Source organism: Tachyglossus aculeatus, chromosome 2, assembly GCF_015852505.1.
Source record: "Tachyglossus aculeatus isolate mTacAcu1 chromosome 2, mTacAcu1.pri, whole genome shotgun sequence".
Classification (NCBI taxonomy): Eukaryota; Metazoa; Chordata; class Mammalia; order Monotremata; family Tachyglossidae; genus Tachyglossus; species Tachyglossus aculeatus.
Genome location: NC_052067.1, coordinates 89,829,206 through 89,849,406, shown reverse-complemented (window position 1 = coordinate 89,849,406; position 20,201 = coordinate 89,829,206). Strand labels below are relative to the sequence as shown.

General features: G+C 42.5%; 1 protein-coding gene and 1 non-coding gene across 2 annotated transcripts in view; both read right to left on the bottom strand.

The window, feature by feature from the left end:
• The window catches only part of THEMIS (thymocyte selection associated), a 173,259-nt gene that overhangs the window by 112,988 nt on the left and 40,070 nt on the right, over positions 1 to 20,201 (bottom strand). Inside the window, exon 3 of the mRNA XM_038742153.1 lies at positions 3,153 to 3,611. Coding sequence (XP_038598081.1) covers positions 3,153 to 3,611 — 459 coding nt within the window. The remainder of the gene's footprint in view (positions 1 to 3,152; positions 3,612 to 20,201) is intronic.
• On the bottom strand, positions 5,240 to 5,377 carry LOC119924931. Its single transcript, XR_005449609.1, has one exon. It is a non-coding gene; the product is annotated as a small nucleolar RNA SNORA7 (small nucleolar RNA).

Here is a 20,201-nt window from a genome sequence, read left to right as displayed (position 1 = left end):
CCCGGGCTTCCAAGTCAGGGGTCATGGGTTCTAATCCTGACTCAGCCACTTGTCTGCTGTGTGACCTTGGGCAAGTTACTTAACTTCTCTGGTCCTCAGTTCCCTCACCTGTAAAATGGGGATTAAGACTGTGAGCCCCACGTGGGACAACCTGATTACCTTGTATCTACCCCAGTGCTTAGACACTGCTTGGTACATAGTAAGCACTTAACAAATACCATCATCATTATTATTATTATTGCACCCACACTACTTATGTACATATTTTTCTACTTGTTTTCTTCCCCTACCTGTAATTTATTTAATTTATTTTACTATCTGTCTTCCATACTCAATTAAAACATCTTTGAGGGCAAGGATCATGTTTATTTATTCTATCGTACTCTCCCAAGTTTTAGTACAGAGCTGTGCACACAGCTAAAGCTCATAAATACCATAGATTCATTTGTCAAGATGTTCCCCAAAAGTCCAGGATGAATGCAATGTAACTTAATTGCTTATCTTGTATCTATCGCAGTTCCGTGACCTTCACAAAATAAGAGGATTAAAACCCAACACTAGTGGAGTGGGGGACTAGGTTAATAATGATAATTGTGGTAGTCAATAGTATTTATTAAAAGCTTATGTGTGCAGTACACTGTACTAAGCACTTGGAAGAGTACAGTGTAACAGTAAACAGACACATTCCTGCCCACAAGAGCTTAAAGTCTAAATGGGGAGACAAACATTTGTTAAGTGCTTATTATATGCCAGGCACTGTACTAAGTGCTGGGGTAGATACAAGATAATTGGGTTAATGGGACAGCTTATCTCAAAACTAAAGGTCAATAGCAAAAAAAAAAAGAGTAGGGATTTAATGTGAGGAACTGAAAAGCCACAAGTTTCTCCTGTGCACCAACAATACTGGGAGGAAATAAACTGGCCATGGTTAGACTACCTATATCCACAAAGTTACCTCTCTAAGGAATAGTCAGTGTTGGATTTCCCAGTCTTGTTCACGTATGAACCTGTGAGCCACCAAGAATTCATTTTTCAAAAGTGCTAAACTTGCAAATGAATTATAACAATGGAAATCTGGTCATTTGTAGGTTCGACTCAAAAGGATCCGTATCAAGTCAGAGTCAAATTAAGGCCCCACATTGGGTTTTGTTTGTTTTATTATAAAAGTTTCAATATTCAGTTTTCACATAAAAAAATCTATGCCAGCACAATGACCCAGTTCCTGCTAAATCTTAGGATGTATTTTGCCATACTCTCCTTTTACAGAGTCTAACAAAAATAAATAACTTGGTTGCCATAACTCATGAGTGTAGTATATTAAAATGAGCACAAGCAATAACAAAATATCTATAAGATGTAATTTCTCTTAGTGTTTTCTCTTGTTACCATATTTACAGTACTTTGTTTTCTCTATCTGGATAATTCCACCAATTTCTATGTAATCTCCAACTTTTTCACATGTAAGAGCACTGCCGTTTGGAAAATCGACATTTTCTCCTCCAGAAAAAGCAAGGCTTCCTCAAAGTAACTTTGTAAGTTATATATTTCAAAGCTGCTCTTACTATGATTTACTCCCACTTTATATGTGTCTGCCCTCCCATTCCCATTTTATTCAGTGATATTTGTACAGTGCGTACTATGTGCCAGGCACTATGTTAAGTCCTAGGGTAGATACAAGCTACTCAGGTTGGACACAGTCCATGTCACACATGAGGCATACAGTCTTAATTCCCATTTTCCAGATGAGGTAATTGAGGCCCAGAGAAGTGAAGTGACTTGTCCAAGGTCACACAGCTGGCAAGCGGTGGAATTGGCATTAGAATTCAGGTCCTCTGAATCCCAGGTCTATGATCTTTCTAGTGGGCCACACTTCTTCTCCATTCTCTATTAAAATACGTAGTAGTAGGATTGTCCTTGGGTTCACTCATTCATTCAATTGCATTTCTTTAGTGCTTACTGTGTGCAGAGCACCGTCCTAAGCTCTTGGTAAAGTACGATACAACAATAAACAGACATATTTCCCACCCACAACAAACTTACAGTCTAGAGGGTTTCCAAAACTTTCAAACACAACTGACTATGAAGCTGTATCCAGGAGTGTGAGTGTCACTGAGAGAGTTTATCTTGCACAGTTGCACACTGTGCTCTTGCAAATACAAAAGGGAAGCTTTGGTGCTCTTAGTCTCCTGCCATTGGACATCAGTGGGTCTGAAGGAAAGGCATGTCCCACCAACTACAGTAAAGGCTCTTGAATTATTTTTTGAAATAGTGGTGATGAAGACTCACCCTGATTAGATTATGAGTCCCTTTTAGAACAGGGAATCCATCTTAACCCCTCTATTTGTTATGGGCTTACTATGTACCAGGCACTGTACATAGTAAGATACAGGGTTAGATACAGGCTAATCAGGCTGGACACAGTCCATATCCCACATGGCGCTCACAGTTTCAATCCTCATTTTATAGATGAGGTAACTGAGGCACAGAGAAGTGAAGTGACTCTGTTCATATCTTTAAATTGTTGTTGTTGTTGTTTTATGCTGAGTCGTGTCTGACCCACAGCGGCGCCATGGACACCTCTCTCCCAGAACGCCCCACCTCCATCTGCAATCGTTCTGGTAGTGTATCCATAAAGTTTTCTTAGTAAAAATATGGAAGTGGTTTACCATTGCCTCCTTCCATACAGTAAGCTTGAATCTCTGCCCTCAACTCTCTCCCATGCCACTGCTGCCCAGCACAGGTGAGTTTTGACTTGTAGCAGATTGCCTTCCTCATGCTAGCCACTGCCCAAGCTCGGAATGGAATGGGTAAGACTCTGCTTGACTCTCCCTCCCATAATCGAGGCTGGAAGAGTACTGGAAACTCTCCATGTGCGACTCTGAGCGGTGAATCTTTAAATTACTTATTATAAATTACTCATTTATTCATATTAATGGCTGTCTCCCCTTCTAAACTGTAAGCTCATTGTGGGCAGGGAATGTGTCTACCAATTCTGTTGTGTTATACTCTCCCAAGCACTTGGTAAAGTGCTCTGCCCGCAGTAAGCACTCAATAAATATGATTGAATGAATTGAATGAATTATAATCTTGTCAACTCATTCCTGAACAATGAATATGTTTCACCAGGACTGCTCAGCTCTGTATCTACTTACATTTCATCACTGCCTGCAGCTCATAGATGGGCATGAGATGAAGTGAACCATCAAAATCCTTGGGCAATGGATTTGCTGAGTCCCAAATATTTGAAATGTCAGTAAATTTCACAGTCCGCTTCCTGTTTTTTGGGATTTTCCATTCAGCGATCTCTTTCAGAGTATAGATCTGGTCATCTTCACACTCATAGAATGCTCCTTCTTGGGAGAGAGGCAGGGTGAATGAGTGATTTTGGTTGTTCCTTACCACTCCACAGTTCACCATCATTTCTCCATCTAGGTCTTCAATGGAGTTGAGTACGATCTGCTCCCCACGTTTGATGGTGAGGTTCCCTGACTTGATATCTTTCTCATGGTGGAAGCAGGGATGTCCCAGACGGTTTGGTCCAATATAAACAGCCTTGGTGATTTCTTCCATAGTGAGATAGGGATTTCTGTCTGCCACAATCTTAAAAAGACCTAAGAATAGGAATGGTTGCATTAATGAGGAGGTAGCGCAGAAAGGAATATGGAGGAATTATTAGTGGGGAAGTTAATCAATTAAAACATAAATGTTAAAACTATAATTTCACAGCCCTCCCAATTTTCAAAACCCTCTTGACAACCCACCTTTCCCTTCAGAATACATTCCCCAAGTAAATTCACTAACACTGATAACCGCACAGCCTAGCACTTTAAGTATAAAGAGCTCCCCGACCTTAGCATTAAAGCATACATTGGTTAATGAACCCCATTTATTTAATCATTTTTCTAAACTTGCTGCTACCAGTTGTTTATAAAACATTTAAATCTGCCTGTCTCCTCCAGTAGATCGTAAGCTCCTCAAAGGCGTGCACTGGGTCTTTTGCTTTGACTGTATTCTCTTATGCTTGACACAGTGCTCTAAACACACTGGACACTCAGGAAATACAGTTTGATAGACTGATCAATGTTCTCTTTACCATATTTAGAAACTATCTAATGATTTTTTATGGTATTTGTTAAGCACTTACGATATGCCAGACACAGTGTACTAAGTGCTGCTGTAACTACATAATAATAATAATGGCACTTGTTAAGCATTTACTATGTGCAAAGCACTGTTCTAAGCCCTGGGGAGGTTACAAGGTGATCAGGTTGTCCCACGGGGGGCTCACAGTCTTAATCCCCATTTTACAGATGAGGTAACTGAGGCCCAGAGAAGTTAAGTGACTTGCCCAAAGTCACACAGCTGACGATTGGCAGGGCCAGGATTTGAACCCATGACCTCTGACTCCAAAGCCCGTGCTCTTTCCACTGAGCCACACTGCTTCTCTTCTAAATGGTTGGACATAGTCCATGTCCCACATGGGACTCACAGTCTTAATCCCCATTTTTCAGACGAGGTTAACTGAGGCACAGAAAAGTTAAATGATTTGCCTAAGGGCACACAGCTGGCAAGTGACAGAGCCTGGATTAGAACCCAGGTCCTCTGATTCTCAGGCCCATCATCATCATCAATCGTATTTATTGAGCGCTTACTATGTGCAGAGCACTGTACTAAGCGCTGGGGAAGTACAAATTGGCAACATATAGAGAGTCCCTACCCAACAGTGGGCTCACAGTCTAGAAGGGGGAGACAGAGAACAAAACCAAACATACTAACAAAATAAAATAAATAGAATAGATATGTACAAGTAAAATAAATAAATAAATAGAGTAATAAATATGTACAAACACATATACATATATACAGGTGCTGTGGGGAAGGGAAGGAGAGGGGGACGAGGGGAAGAGGAAGGAAGGGGCTCAGTCTGGGAAGGCCTCCTGGAGGAGGTGAGCTCTCAGCAGGGCCTTGAAGGGAGGAAGAGAGAGGCCCATGTTCTTTCCACTAGCCCATGCTGCTTCCCATTTGTCTTATCTTATGCTGCCACATCATCTCTGACTCATAGTGACACCATGGACACACCTCCCCTACCTCCAGCTGCAGTTGTTTTGGTAGTGTATCCATAGAGTTTTCTTGGTAAAAATACGGAAGTGGTTTACCTTTGCCACCTTCAGTGCAGTGAACTTGAGTCTCTGTCTTCGAGTCTCTCCCATGCCACTGCTGCCAGCACAGTGGAGTTTTGACTTGTAGCAGATTGCCTTCCACTCGCTAGCCACTGCCCAAGCTAGGAATGGAATGGGTAAGCCTCTGCTTGACTCTCCATTCCATAGTCAAGGCTGGTCGAGTACTGGAAACTCTCCAGATGCAACCCTGAGAGGGGAACTTTCCATTTACCTCTCTCTGATTTTATGTTTCAGTGGATCCTTTTTGAGAATGATTAAAAGTGTGTTTGTGTTTCTTTTAATGTAACTATAAGAAACATTCATTGTATTTTTTTTTAAAGTTTACATTCTGGAAAATCAATCAATCAATCAATCGTATTTATTGAGCGCTTACTGTGTGCAGAGCACTGTACTAAGCGCTTGGGAAGTACAAGAAAAATCCATTAATGTAGAGTTTTTCTTCCTTTGTCCAAAAGCTAAGTTTTTTTTTTCCATCATTTGCCTACTTGTGAGACTAGGAAAGTTCACAGGTGTTCTCTTTTCTTATGCATGTCAGAATTTCCTGAATTAGATACCAACAAATAGTAACTTAGAATCACACAAGAGTTAAGAATGCAAATTTGCCTTTATTTGATTGATTGATCATGTAGGCCACGAGATGAATTAATTCAGCATTTATGCACAAGGATAGTATAGCAAACCTGAAATAATTGCAGCTCTTTTGTATTACAAGGCAGAAGATGCAGCTGGGCTGTTTGAATCCTTCAGGGACTTTATTAGCTCGAGTTAATCACACCCTTTGGAGTTATCTTGTTAAAAGACCATACACCAAGGAAAAAGTACTGTAGATATGCATATGTTTGTTTCCCTCCAGAAGATGATGAAGTGAACAGTTTAGCATACTAAGCAGCTGAGTTTAATGAGCTGTTTAACTGCTCCCTCATGAATTAAGGAGCCAATCAAAATACTCCTTCTTAATAAATAGCTATCCAATTGCAAAGTTGCCTAGGGTGGCGTCCAACTGCTGCCAGACCCAAAGTCCAAATTCACAGTAAAGCTAACTAAACACAAAATAATTTGACATCTATTCTGATCGGCTCCAAATTAGATTTATCAATTTTTATTTATTCTGCTCGCACAGAATGTGGAATATTTTTCCCTGAAACAAATGCTTTTTAGTGCCCTTTAGAAAATAAAATGATCAATACGGCACCTAAGCACTCCAGGAAAAGACTACGATAATAAGCCAATATGTAATTTTCAAAGGGTAAATGCACAATCTGAAAGAAAATAGATTTTATTTACAGCTTTGAAGATGACGTTAATAAAGAAGTATGATTTATTTTGTCAAAGGAAAATAATTTTTACAGAACCGCATACATTGTTAGAAAAAATGGAAAGAGAAGATGTCATAATGAAGCTGTTGAAACAATCTCTGCAGGACTGTTATTCTATGTCTCTTTTTAATTATTATATTAAGGGTATTTGTTAAGTGCTTATTATGTGTCAAGCACTGTACTAGGCATTAGGATAGGTATAAGGTAATCAAGTGGGGCATAGTCCCTGTCCCAAATGAGGCTTGCAGTCTTAATTCCCCTTTTGCCCATGAGGTAATTGAGGCACAAAGTCCGGATCATGCAGGAGACAGGTAGTGGAGAGGGAATTAGAACCCAGGACCTCTGACTCTCAGGCTTGTCACAAGGCCACATTGCTTCTTAATTATTTCAACACTTTCGATTTACTTCTGTTTTAGGCTCTACACATTTCCCCGCAAAACCTTTTTTCTCTTGTACTCCTTCTGCATGTAGAAACCTCCAGATGTTCAAAACAAGGTCATTACATTCTATCATGAGGAAGCTATTAGAGAGAAAACAAAGAAACAGGAGTTCCTTAAACATAGAGTTTAAGGATTAGCTAATGCTAATTAGCCCCACTATTTTCCATTTAAAATGTCTCGTTTCAATTTAAAGGTGGGTTTCACTTTTAAATTCTTTCCAGGACTCGCTCTTGGCCAGGTGGCCCTGCTTAGTATTTAGAAATAATGCCTCTGTAATGTAAGGTGCTGGGCAATTTTCAATTATCCATTTACCTCACACTAACTTCTTTTTGAAACTGCGCTTTTGCATTTTTTCTGGATGATTTGCAAGACTGCACTCATCTATTTACAATATCTTTGAGCTACAAGGACTGACAATCTTAAATAATTTATATTCATTAATTCATTCAATTGTATTTATAGAGCGCTTACTGTGTGCAGAGCACTGTACTAAGCTCTTGGAAAGTACAATTTGGCAACAGATAGCGACAATCTCTACCCAACAATGGGCTCACAGTCTAGAAGGGGGAGACAGACAACAAAGCAAAACAAATAGACAGGCATCAACTCTACTGATATCAAAAATAATAATAATGATAATATTTGTTAAGTGCTTACTATGCAACAGGCAATGTACTAAGCGCTGGGGTGGATACAAGCAAATCGGGTTGGACACAGTCCCTGTCTCAGAAGGTTATCACAGTCTTAATCCCCATTTGACAGGTGAAGTAACTGAGAGACAGAGAACTAAAGTGACTTTCCCAAGGTCACACAGACTAGTGCAGAGCTTGAATTAGAACCCATGCCCTTCTGACTCCTGGGCCCATGCTCTATCCACTAGGGTATGTTACTTCCACTCTACTAATATCCTATATTCTACTATTTCCCCAATTCATAATTTATTTGAATATCTGTCCCCTCCTGTAGACTCTACTCTCCTTATGGGCAGGGCTCAAATCTCCCAATTCTGTGGTATTGTACTTTCCCAAGTGCTTAGTACAATGCTCTGCAAACAGTAAGTGCTCAGTAAATACCAGGTAACAAGACCAGGAAAATTCAAATGAAGTGGCTGTTTAAAATGAACTTTTTGAGGTATTCTATAATATTCACAGTGTGTTCATTCTATGGAGCCATTCAAGTTTTTTAAACATAACAGCAACTAAATATTAAGCCACGTCAAGATGAGTGTTACACATGGCACAGAGTTTTGAACATAAATTATGGAGCAAAACACATTCCCTCTAACTTAATTTGTTTAATGGGATATTAGCAGAGAGAGTAGTGAACTATCCGGAATTCTAGACTGCTTGAGTTTTGATGATGACTGAAATAAATGTACCTAAGTAGCCACCTGTTTGTGCTTATGATTATGTTAAGGCCCATATGTTTCTCTCTATGCACTTGGGATGTAAATATTGAAAAGATTATTCTGGCGTGAAGGGTGGAAACAGCAGCAATTCTTCTATAACTGACAACATATGTTATAGTGTTTCCTTATAATGTTGTGCTTTGTCTGATATTTTTGCTGATTTTTACTGTGTGGGGCTTGAAAAATCTGTTTCCCGTGGCAATATAAAATAATTAAAATCAGTGTACATTTAATTCAAATTGGAAAACTAGAACATTTTATAAAGGATGCATCTATGCCTTCCTTTTGGAGCATAAATTTGCTGGTTTAAATGGATTTTGATTTGAGACTTGAAGAAAGATGCTTTTTGTACAAACAGCATGGCTTAGAGGAAAGAGCATGGGCTTGGGAGTCAGACGTTGTGGGTTCTAATTCCGATTCTGCCACTTATCCCCTGTGTGACTTTGGGCAAGTCACTTAACTTCTCTGGGCCTTAGTTATCTCAGTTATAAAATGGGGATTAAGACTGTGAGCCCCATATGGAACAACCTGATTACCTTGTATCTACCCCAGTGCTCAGAACAGTGCTTGGCACCTAGTAAGTGCTTAACAAATACCATAATGATTATTATTATCAATGATAATAATATCATATTATTATTATCAATGATAATAATAGCAATGAGGAGGAAGAGGAGGAGGGTACTTATTAAGTGCTTACTATGTTCCAAACATTGTGCCAAGTAATGGGGTAGAAATAAGATAATCATATTAGACACAGTCCCTGCCCGACACAAGGCTCATTCTCTTATCATATCCCAACTTGATTACTGCATCAGATTCCTTTCTGATCTCCCATCTTCCTGTCTCTCTCCACTTCAGTCTAAACTTCACTCTGCTGCCTGGATTATCTTTATACAGAAACACTCTAGGCAAGTCACTCCCCTCCACAAAAATCTCCAGTGGTTGCCTGTCAACCTTTGAATCAAGCAAAAACTCCTCACTCTCGGTTTCAAGGCTGTCCATCAACTCGCCCCGTCCTACCTCACCTCCCTTCTCTCCTTCTCCAGCCCAGCCCGCACCCTCCGCTCCTCTGCTGCTAACCTCCTCACTGTGCCTCGTTCTCACCAGTCCCGCCGTCGACCCCCAGCCCACATCCTTCCCCTGGGCTGGAATGTCCTCCCTCCACACATCTGCCAAGCTAGCTCTCTTCCTCCCTTCAAAGCCCTACTGAGAGCTCACCTCCTCCAGGAGGCCTTCCTAGACTGAGCCCCCATTTTTCTTCTGCTTCTCCTCCCCTCCCCATCACCCCTACTCCCTCCCTCTGGTCTATCCCTTTCCCCACCCCACGGCACTTGCATATATTTGTACATATTTATTATTCTATTTATTTTATTAATGATGTGTTTATATCTATAATTCTATTTATCCATTCTAATGCTATTGACACCTGTCTACTTGTTTTGTTTTGTTGTCCGTCTCCGCCTTCTAGACTGTGAGCCCGTTGTTGGGTACGGATTGTCTCTGTTGCCAAATTGTACTTTCTAAGCAGTTAGTACAGTGCTCTGCACACAGTAAGCACTCAATAAATATGATTGAATAATTTGAAAGAATGAATGAATAGTCTAAGAGGAAGGGAGAAGTGGTATTTTACCCCCAATTTATGGATGAGAGAACTAAGAGTGAGAGAAGTCCAGTGATTTTCCCAAGGTTACACTGCAGGTAACTGGGCAATCAAAACTAGAATCTAGGTCTCCTGATTCTCAGAATTATTCTCTTTCCACTTGCTGTGTAGCCTGACCTAGCTGAAAGAGCAAGGACCTGGGTGCTTGACTTCTAATCACACCTCTGCCACTTGTCTGCAGTGTGACCTTGGGCAAGTCACTTATTTTCTCTGTGCCTCAGTTTACTCATCTGGAAAATGGGGATTAAGACTGTGAGCCCTATGTGGGACAATGACTGTGTCCAACCTAATTACCTTGTATCTATCCCAGCCTTAAATAAATAAAAAAAATATTGCATTTGTTAAGCATTTACTATGTGCCAAGCAGTGTTCTAAGCACTGGGGTAGTTACAAGGTAATCAGGTTGTCCCACGTGGGGCTCACAGTCTTAATCCCTATTTTACAGATGAGATAACTGAGGCACAGAGAAGTGAAGTGACTGCCCAAAGTTATGCAGCGGATAAGTGGGAGAGTGGGGATTCTCTCTCTCCCTCCCTTCAGGCTCATGTCTCCTCCTGCCTTCAAGACATCTCCATCTGGATGTCTGCCCACCATCAAAAACTCAATATGTCCAAGACTGAACATCTTATCTTCCCTCCCAAACCCTGCCCTTTCCCTGACTTCCCATCACTGTTGATGGCACTACCAGTCTTCCCGTCTCACAAGCCCGCAACCCTGGTGTCATCCTCGACTCTGCTCTCTCGTTCACCCCTCACATCCAATCCGTCACCAAAATCTGCCGGTCTCACCTCCACAACATCGCCAAGATCCACCCTTTCGTCTCCAGCCAAACTGCTACCCTCATCCTATCCCAACTGGATTACTGCATCAGCCTCCTCTCTGATCTCCCATCCTCCTGTCTCTCCCCACTTCAATCTATGCTTCGCTCTGCTGCCCAGATCATCTTTATGCAGAAATGCTCTGGGCATGTTACACCCCTCCTCAAAAATCTCCAGTGGCTACCAATCAACCTACACATAAGGCAAAAACTCCTCACTCTCAGCTTCAAGGCTCTCCATCACCTCGCCCCCTCCTACATCACCAACCTTCTTTCCTTCTATAGCCCAGTCTGCACCCTCTGCTCCTCTGCCACTAATCTCCTTATTGTACCTCGTTCTCACCTGTCCCACCGTTGACCCCCGGCCCACGTCCTCCCCCTGTCCTGGAATGCCCTCCCTCCGCACATCCACCAAACTAGCTCTTTTCCTCTCTTTGAAGCCCTACTGAGAGCTCACCTCCTCCAGGAGGCCTTCCCAGACTGATCCCCCTCCTTCCTCTCCCTCCCTATCTCCTTCCCCTCCCCACAGCATCTGTATATATGTTTGTACAGATTTATTACTCTATTTTATTTGTACATATTTACTATTCTCTTTAGTTTATTTTGTTGATACGTTTTGTTTTGTTGTCTGTCTCCCCCTTCTAGACTGTAAGCCTGCTGTTGGGTAGGGACCGTCTCTATATGTTGCCAACTTGTACTTCCCAAGTGTTTAGTACAGTGCTCTGCACACAGTAAGTGCTCAATAAATATGATTGAATAAATGAATTAATGAATTAGAACCCACGACCTCTGACTCCCAAGCTGGGGCTCTTTCCACTAAGCCATGCTGCTTCTTAGTAAGCCTTTGGTACAGTGCCTGGCATGAAGTAAGCAGCCAGTAGTAGTGGTGAGAAGCAGCACAGTTTTCTGGAAAGAGCACAGGCTTGGGAGTCAGAGGTTGAGGGTTCTCATCCCAGCTCCGCCAATTGTCAGCTGTGTGACTTTGGGCAAGTCACTTAACTTCTCTGTGCCTCAATTACCTCACCTGTAAAATGGGGATTAAGACTGTGAGTCCCACATGGGAAAACCTGATTACCCTGTACCTTCTAACTACCCCAGCATTTAGAACAGTGCTTGGCACACAGTTAGTGCTCAACAAATACCATCATTAGTAGTAGTAGTAGTAGTAGTAGTAGTAGTAGTAGTAGTACTAGTAGTAGTAGTAGTAGTAGTAGTAAACACTAAGGAAATACCACAATTATTATTATTATTATCATATTAAATCACCAACATTGGACCAATTTGGTTCACTCAACCAGGAAAATCCCCACGAGCTGTACCTTTGGAGATGGGACACTTAAGGATGGAATTTCTAATAAGTGACAATATCCATGGGAGGTCACTAGTAAGACAGGATTAGACAAGAGATTGAGGTTGGTAGCAGGAGAACTATTCCTCCACCCTTATTCTGGGAAATTCAAGTTAGCCCCAGTTAGCACCCTCCTATTTCCTGATGGAATAACCAACTGCTGAACATCTCTTCCCTTGAGGTGCTTATGTCAAGTATCACAAGTTATCATTATTATCAAGTAGCCTTCAGTTGACTAGGGGGAGCCTATGCCCTAGGTCTGAGTTATTCCTGAAAGGGAGAGGGATAGTTGAACCTAGGACAAACTGATTAGGGCTTGGACCCCTCCACTTCCCCCCATAAGCCAGATCATCATAACTTGGAATTGGGTGAGAGTGGAAGGGATATTTAAACTCTTTAAAGGCAGGGATTATATCTACCAACTGTATTGTATTCTCCCCAGTGCTTAGTACCATGCCCTGCACATAGTAAGTGCTCAAAAATGTAATTGATTGATTGACTGAATGAATCTAACTACATTTTAGGGAGAGTAACCACTTTCCTTCTCCATCTTCTATCCCCAACATCAAGCCCATGAACCAATAGTTCCTGGTACCATTTTACTCTTTGATTCAGTTGAGGAGAGAGGCTGGGTCTCCTAAAGTATGGGGCCCATGAAAGGTTGACATAGCCCTGCCCTGGACTTTTGGGATTCTCCAAATATTCTTCAGCTGCCTGGGATGACATACCTGCCTGGTATTTATGTTTACCCAAACATGGACAGACATAAGATTATGATGACCTCTTCTACCCATCTTCACCTTACCCTTGATAATAATAATAATAATGACACTATTAAGTTCTTACTATGTGCAAAGCATTGTTCTAAGCGCTGGGGAGGTTATAAGGTGATCAGGTTGTCCCACATGGAGCTCACAGTCTTAATCCCCATTTTACAGATGAGATAACTGAGGCACAGAGAAGTTAAGTGACTTGCTCAAGTCACACAGCTGACAATTGGCAGAGAATGGGATTTGAACCCATGACCTCTGACTCCAAAGCCGGTGCTCTTTCCACTGAGCCACGCTGCCAGTCCTATCCTTCCCTCCTTTCTGCTTTCCTCCTCTTTCACTCACAGTCACCCCCCACTCTATTTTCCCTCTCCATTTCATTTTCCCCTTTGTTCTCCATATTTTCTTTGCTCATCTAATCAAGAATTCTAAGTAGGAAAAGTAGCAAAAACTAGAGAAAATTATTTGTAATTTTTCCTTTGTTTTCACTTGACCAAAAGGTCCTACTTCCAATGACCTAATCCATCAAGTACAAGGCTTGGCACACTGTTAATGATCAATGCATTCTTAGCCCAATCCTCCATGTGGTATTCTTTCTGAAAGTCTACCTGGTACTTCGGGAAATTGCATTTTCTTCCCTCTTCTGATTTCCTGCATTTTCTGTGCTGGAATCTCAACTCCTCAGGGAAAGTAACGGAAGTCTTTTGTTAATAAAGACAGTGGGAAGCCAGTTTGATACCTTAGAAATCTAACCTCCTTCTAGGTGTATTCAAATCTGAAAGAAAACCCATAGAACTGCTCACATAGGAAGGTCTGAAGAAACAGGCCTGATTCTGCTCTAGGGAAGTTAATCACATACAAAGAATTACATTGAAAAATGGCACAGCATAATATTTTTCTGTGAGTAATGAAAATTTCAGAGTATCACAATTCAAAGGATTTTAGAATAAGGACTTACTTGCTCCAAAATCAAAGAAAAACTTCTTATAAAGAAACAGTAAGTACAAGCTATTATATTACATGTGGAAGAGAAGGAGGTCTTTTGTGGGCAATTTTTCAATCAGCATGGGCCAATCAATTATTTATGGGAATAATCCTATTATTAAAAATTGGTATTCAGTCAAACAAGGGTGGAAATGATCGAGATCATATGGGGTTGGTTAAGAAAACCATTCTTCAGGCAGAGAAATGATTCACATAGGAACTAATTTTCGAGTGTTCAGACTACATATTCAGAAGATTAACAGTAACAGGTCATAGTAGCAGTTGCAGCAGCATTTATTGAGTACCTATTTGGTTCAGTGCACTTAACTAGGTGTTTGGAAATTACAGAACAACAGTGACACATTGCCTAGTGAGGGAGACAGACATAAAAATATTTGCAACACATTTGCATTTACATATGTATATATAAATGAGAACTAAGAATGTGTATAAATAAGACATTTAATCACGAGTTCTATAGGGGGTGTAAATAAATTAGTATGTACTAGAGTTGACAAGTGAAAGTATGGATCAGGGTGATAGGGTATTAATTGGGAAAGTTTGATGGTTCTTTAGGTGAGATTTGAATTTAGGGAGAGGGAATTTCAAGCCCAGGAAACAGTGTAAGTGGACAAAGGTTTTAGAATTGAGAGCTAGGGAGTTGGAGGAAATAAAGACAGTGAGTTTTGGAACAGCAGATGAAGACAGCATATAAGCAAGATGGGACCAGCTGTGCAGAACCTTGAAGTTGTTTGAGAGAAGTTTGTGTTTGATTTGAAAGGAGAAGAGAAGTTTAAGCTTTCTGAGTGCAGGGATTATATCTATCAGCTCTATTGTTCTCTCTCCATTGCTTAGTACAATGCCCTGCACACAGTAAATGCTCAAAAGTACCATTAACTGATTGATTGATTGATTGATTGAATGTTGCTACATTCCAGTGAAAGTAACTATTTTCCTTCTCCTTCTTCTACCCCCAAGATCAAGCCCATGAGCCACTGGTTCCTGGTATCATTTGGCTCTACCATTCAGTTGACAAAAATCAGCAGGGATGACAAAAGTCAGACCTGCTTTATACTAATGCTTCCCCAATCATGGAAAGACATAGAATTATGACAGAATGGGTAGCTGTGTTCCCTGCCCCTGTTCCCTGGAAGGGGAGATAGGCATTAATATAAATGAAGTATGAATATGTATATAAGTATTGTGGGACTGAAGGTAAGGTGAATATCAAGTGATTAAAGTGGTTAACATCAAGTGAATATCATTTCTCAAATTATGAAGATAAATGTGCTTAATGTTGCAAACACATTGACCAGTAGAAATAGGGACTAAGAGTTAATAAAAGAGACTGTTCTAATGAAAGGGGAGTCAGCCCGGCTGTTCAGATGACAGTTGAATCGGAAGAGAAATAATTTTTAAGCTTCAAACACCTAATTCAGTCCCCTGTGGGTGCTCAGTGAACACTTTCTTGGCTGAGCAGGCAGTAACTTCCATAGTTTCTTAAATAATAACAATAATAATAGTAATGATGCCGCTTGTTAAGTGCTTACTACTTGCCAAGCACTGTTATAAGTGCTGAGGTAGGTACAAGGTAATCAGGTTGCCCCATTTGGGGCTCACAGTCTTCATCCAGCTCTCAACCCTCTCTGCTACTCTCCCATCCTTCCCAGCAGTATAATTCAGAGGAGATCTCCTCCCTCCTCCCAAGTGCTACTCTTGCCACCTGTGCTTCTGACCCCATTCCCTCTCATCTTATGAAATCTCTTGCTCTGTCCCTTCCTTCCTTAACTCCCATCTTCAACTGCTCACTCTCCACTGGTTCCTTCCCCTCTGCCTTCAAACATGCCCACATCTCTCCCATCCTAAAAAAACCCTCTCTTGACTCCACCTCACCTTCCAGTTATCACCCTATCTTCCTCCTACCATTACTTTCCAAACTCCTTGAATGAGTCATCTACACACACTGCCTCAATTTCCTCAATCAATCAATCAATCAATCAATCAATCAATCGTATTTATTGAGCGCTTACTATGTGCAGAGCACTGTACTAAGCGCTTGGGAAGTACAAATTGGCATCACATAGAGACAGTCCCTACCCAACAGTGGGCTCACAGTCTAAAAGGGGGAGACAGAGAACAGAACCAAACATACCAACAAAATAAAATAAGTAGGATAGAAATGTACAAGTAAAATAAATAAATAAATAGATAAATAGAGTAATAAATATGTACAACCATATATACATATATACAGGTGCTGTGGGGAAGGGAAGGAGGTAAGATGGGAGGATGGAGAGGGGGACGAGGGGGAGAGGAAAGAAGGGGCTCAGTCTGGGAAGGCCTCCTGGAGGAGGTGAGCTCTCAGTAGGGCCTTGAAGGGAGGAAGAGAGCTAGCTTGGCGGATGGGCAGAGGGAGGGCATTCCAGGCCCGGGGGATGACGTGGGCCGGGGGTCGATGGCGGGACAGGCGAGAGCGAGGTACAGTGAGGAGATTAGTGGTGGAGGAGCGGAGGGTGCGGGCTGGGCAGTAGAAGGAGAGAAGGGAGGTGAGGTAGGAGGGGGCGAGGTGATGGACAGCCTTGAAGCCCAGGGTGAGGAGTTTCTGCTTGATGCGCAGATTGATCGGTAGCCATTGGAGGTTTTTGAGGAGGGGAGTAATATGTCCAGAGCGTTTCTGGACAAAGATAATCCGGGCAGCAGCATGAAGTATGGATTGAAGTGGAGAGAGACACGAGGATGGGAGATCAGAGAGAAGGCTAGTGCAGTAGTCCAGACGGGATAGGATGAGAGCTTGAATTAGCAGGGTAGCGGTTTGGATGGAGAGGAAAGGGCGGATCTTGGCAATGTTGCGGAGCTGAGACCGGCAGGTTTTGGTGACGGCTTGGATGTGAGGGGTGAATGAGAGAGCGGAGTCGAGGATGACACCAAGGTTGCGGGCTTGTGAGACGGGAAGGATGGTAGTGCCGTCAACAGAGATGGGAAAGTCAGGGAGAGGACAAGGTTTGGGAGGGAAGACAAGGAGCTCAGTCTTCGACATGTTGAGCTTTAGGTGGCGGGCGGACATCCAGATGGAGATGTCCTGAAGGCAGGAGGAGATGCGAGCCTGGAGGGAGGGGGAGAGAGCAGGGGCAGAGATGTAGATCTGGGTGTCATCAGCGTAGAGATGATAGTTGAAGCCGTGGGAGCGAACGAGGTCACCAAGGGAGTGAGTGTATATTGAGAACAGAAGGGGACCAAGCACTGAACCTTGGGGAACCCCCACAGTAAGAGGATGGGAGGGGGAGGAGGAGCCTGCAAAAGAGACTGAGAAAGAACGACCGGAGAGATAAGAGGAGAACCAGGAGAGGACGGAGTCTGTGAAGCCAAGGTCAGATAACGTGTTGAGGAGAAGGGGGTGGTCCACAGTGTCAAAGGCAGCTGAGAGGTCGAGGAGGATTAGGACAGTCTCTCCTCGACCCCCTCCAATCTGGCTTCCATCCCCTACATTCCACCGAAACTGCCCTCTCAAAGGTCACCAATGACCTCCTGCTTGCCAAATCCAACGGCTCCTACTCTATTGTGGCTCAGTGGAAAGAGCACGGACTTTGGAGTTAGAGGTCATGGGTTCAAATCCCCACTACACCAATTGCCAGCTGTGTGACTTAGGGCAAGTCACTTCACTTTACCTCATCTGTAAAATGGGGATTAAGACTGTAAGCCCCCTGTGGGACAGCCTGATCACCTTGTAACATCCCCAGCACTTAGAACAGTGCTTTGCACATAGCAAGCACTTAATAAATGCCATTATTATTATTATCATTATTATCCTAATCCTCCTCGACCTCTCAGTTGCCTTCGACACTGTGGACCACCGCCTTCTCCTCAACACACTATCCAACCTTGGCTTCACAGAATCTGTCCTCTCCTGGTTCTCCTCTTATCTCTCTGGCCATTCATTCTCAGTCTCTTTTGCGGGCTCTTCCTCCCCCTCTCATCCCCTTACTGTAGGGTTCCTCAAGGGTCAGTTCTTGGTCCTCTTCTGTTCTCTATCTACACTCACTCCCTTGGTGAACTCATTCACTTCCACAGCTTCAACTATCATCTCTATGCTGATGACACCCAAATCTACATTTCTGCCCCTGCTCTCTCTCCCTCCCTCCAGGCTCATATCTCCTCCTGCCTTCAGGACATCTCCATCTGGATGTCTGCCTGCCATCTAAAACTCAACATGTCCAAGACTGAACTCCTTAACTTCCCTCCCAAACCCTGCCCTCTCCCTGACTTTCCCATCACTGTTGATGGCACTACCATCCTTCCCGTCTCACAAGTCCGCAACCTTGGTGTCATCCTCGACTCCACTTTCTCGTTCACCCCTCACATCCAATCCATCACCAAAACCTTCCAGTCTCACCTCCGCAACATTAGCAAGATCCACCCTTTCTTTTCCATCCAAACCACTACCCTGCTCGTTCAATCCTATCCCGACTGGATTACTGCATCAGCCTCCTCTCTGATCTCCCATCCTCCTGTCTCTCCCCACTTCAATCCATACTTCATGCCACTGCCCGGATCGTCTTTGTGCAGAAATACTCTGGGCATGTTATTTCCCTCTTCAAAAATCTCCAGTGGCTACCAATCAACTTACACATCAGGCAAAAACTCCTCACCCTCGGCTTCAAGGCTCTCCATCACCTCACCCCCTCCTACCTCACCTCTCTTCTCTCCTTCTACAGCCCTGCCCGCACCCTCTGCTCCTCTGTTGCTAATCTCCTCACTGTGCCTCGTTCTCGCCTGTCCCGCCATCGACTCCCGGCCCACATCATCCCCCGGGCCTGGAATGCCCTCCCTCTGCCCATCCGCCAAACTAGCTCTCTTCCTCCCTTCAAGGCCCTGCTGAGAGCTCACCTCCTCGAGGAGGCCTTCCCAGACTAAGACTCCTCCTTCCTCTCCCCCTCCGCCCTCCCCATCTCCCCCGCCTTAACTCCTTCCTCTCCCCACAGCACCTGTATATATGTATATATGTTTGTACATATTTTTTACTCTATTTATTCATTTTATTTGTACATATATATTCTATTTATTTTATTTTGTTAATATGTTTTGTTTTGTTGTCTGCCTCCCTCTTCTAGACTGTGAGCCCATTGATGGGTAGGAACCATCTCTATATGTTGCCAACTTGTACTTCCCAAGCACTTAGTACAGTGCTCTGCACACAGTAAGCACTCAATAAATATGATTGAATGAATGAATGAATTCATCCCCATTTTATAGATGAGGTAACTGAGGCACAGAGAAGTTAAGTGATTTGCCCAAAGTCACACAGCTGACAAGTGGTAGAGCCCGGATTAGAACCCATGACCTCTGATTCCCAAGCCTGGGCTCATTCCACTAAGCCATACATTTCTTAATCTAACACAGACATTGTTCAAAGTTATTCAGTAAGGAAAGCTAGTACTTAAATACTCACTGAGTTAGTTTGTCACTACTTCTTCATAGACACACATATGTTTATATACATAACTCATTTCTTTTGACTCTGCATTGCATTGTATTCAAACAGACTTATATTGCCTGACAAACCTTCCTGAATTCCCTGACAGCAGTCTAGTCAAAATGCATAGTGAAAGTCCAAGATAGAGTGGAATCAATCAATCAATCATATTTATTGAGTGCTTACTATTAGCCAAGTACTATACTAATCACTTGGAAGTGTACAATGTAACAGAGTTGGTAGACATGTTCTCTAGCAGAACTGAGTGTAACTTTAATTCTATCTTCCAAATCAAAATAGATCCAATTAATTCACCAGAATCTCACAAAACTGTGAACACCAAATAAAATGAGCACTTACACTGTGCGGAGCACTGTACTAAGAGCTTGGGAGAGTACAATAGAGTAAGTAGACATGATCGCTGCCCTTAAGGAGTTTACAATTTAGTGGTGAGAATTGGCCTTTTATGTCATCATCCTTTTCAATTGTGAGAGTTGTGCGGTGTGGTGGAAAGAATACCAGCCTGGGAGTCAGGAAACCTGAGTTCTAAGCCCAGCTTCACCACTTGTATGCTGTGCAGCAGTAAGCAAGTCACTTAATGTCTCCAGACCTGTTTCTTCATCTGTAAAATAGGTATATAATACTTGTTCTCTCTCCCCCTTAGACTAGAGCCCCTAGTGTGTCAGGAATTGGGTCCAATCTGCATTTATTGTAACCACCCCAAAGTTTAGTACAGTGCTTGGCACATAGTAAGCACTTACATGCTACTTTATCATTACCATTATTTATTATCTCACAAACACAA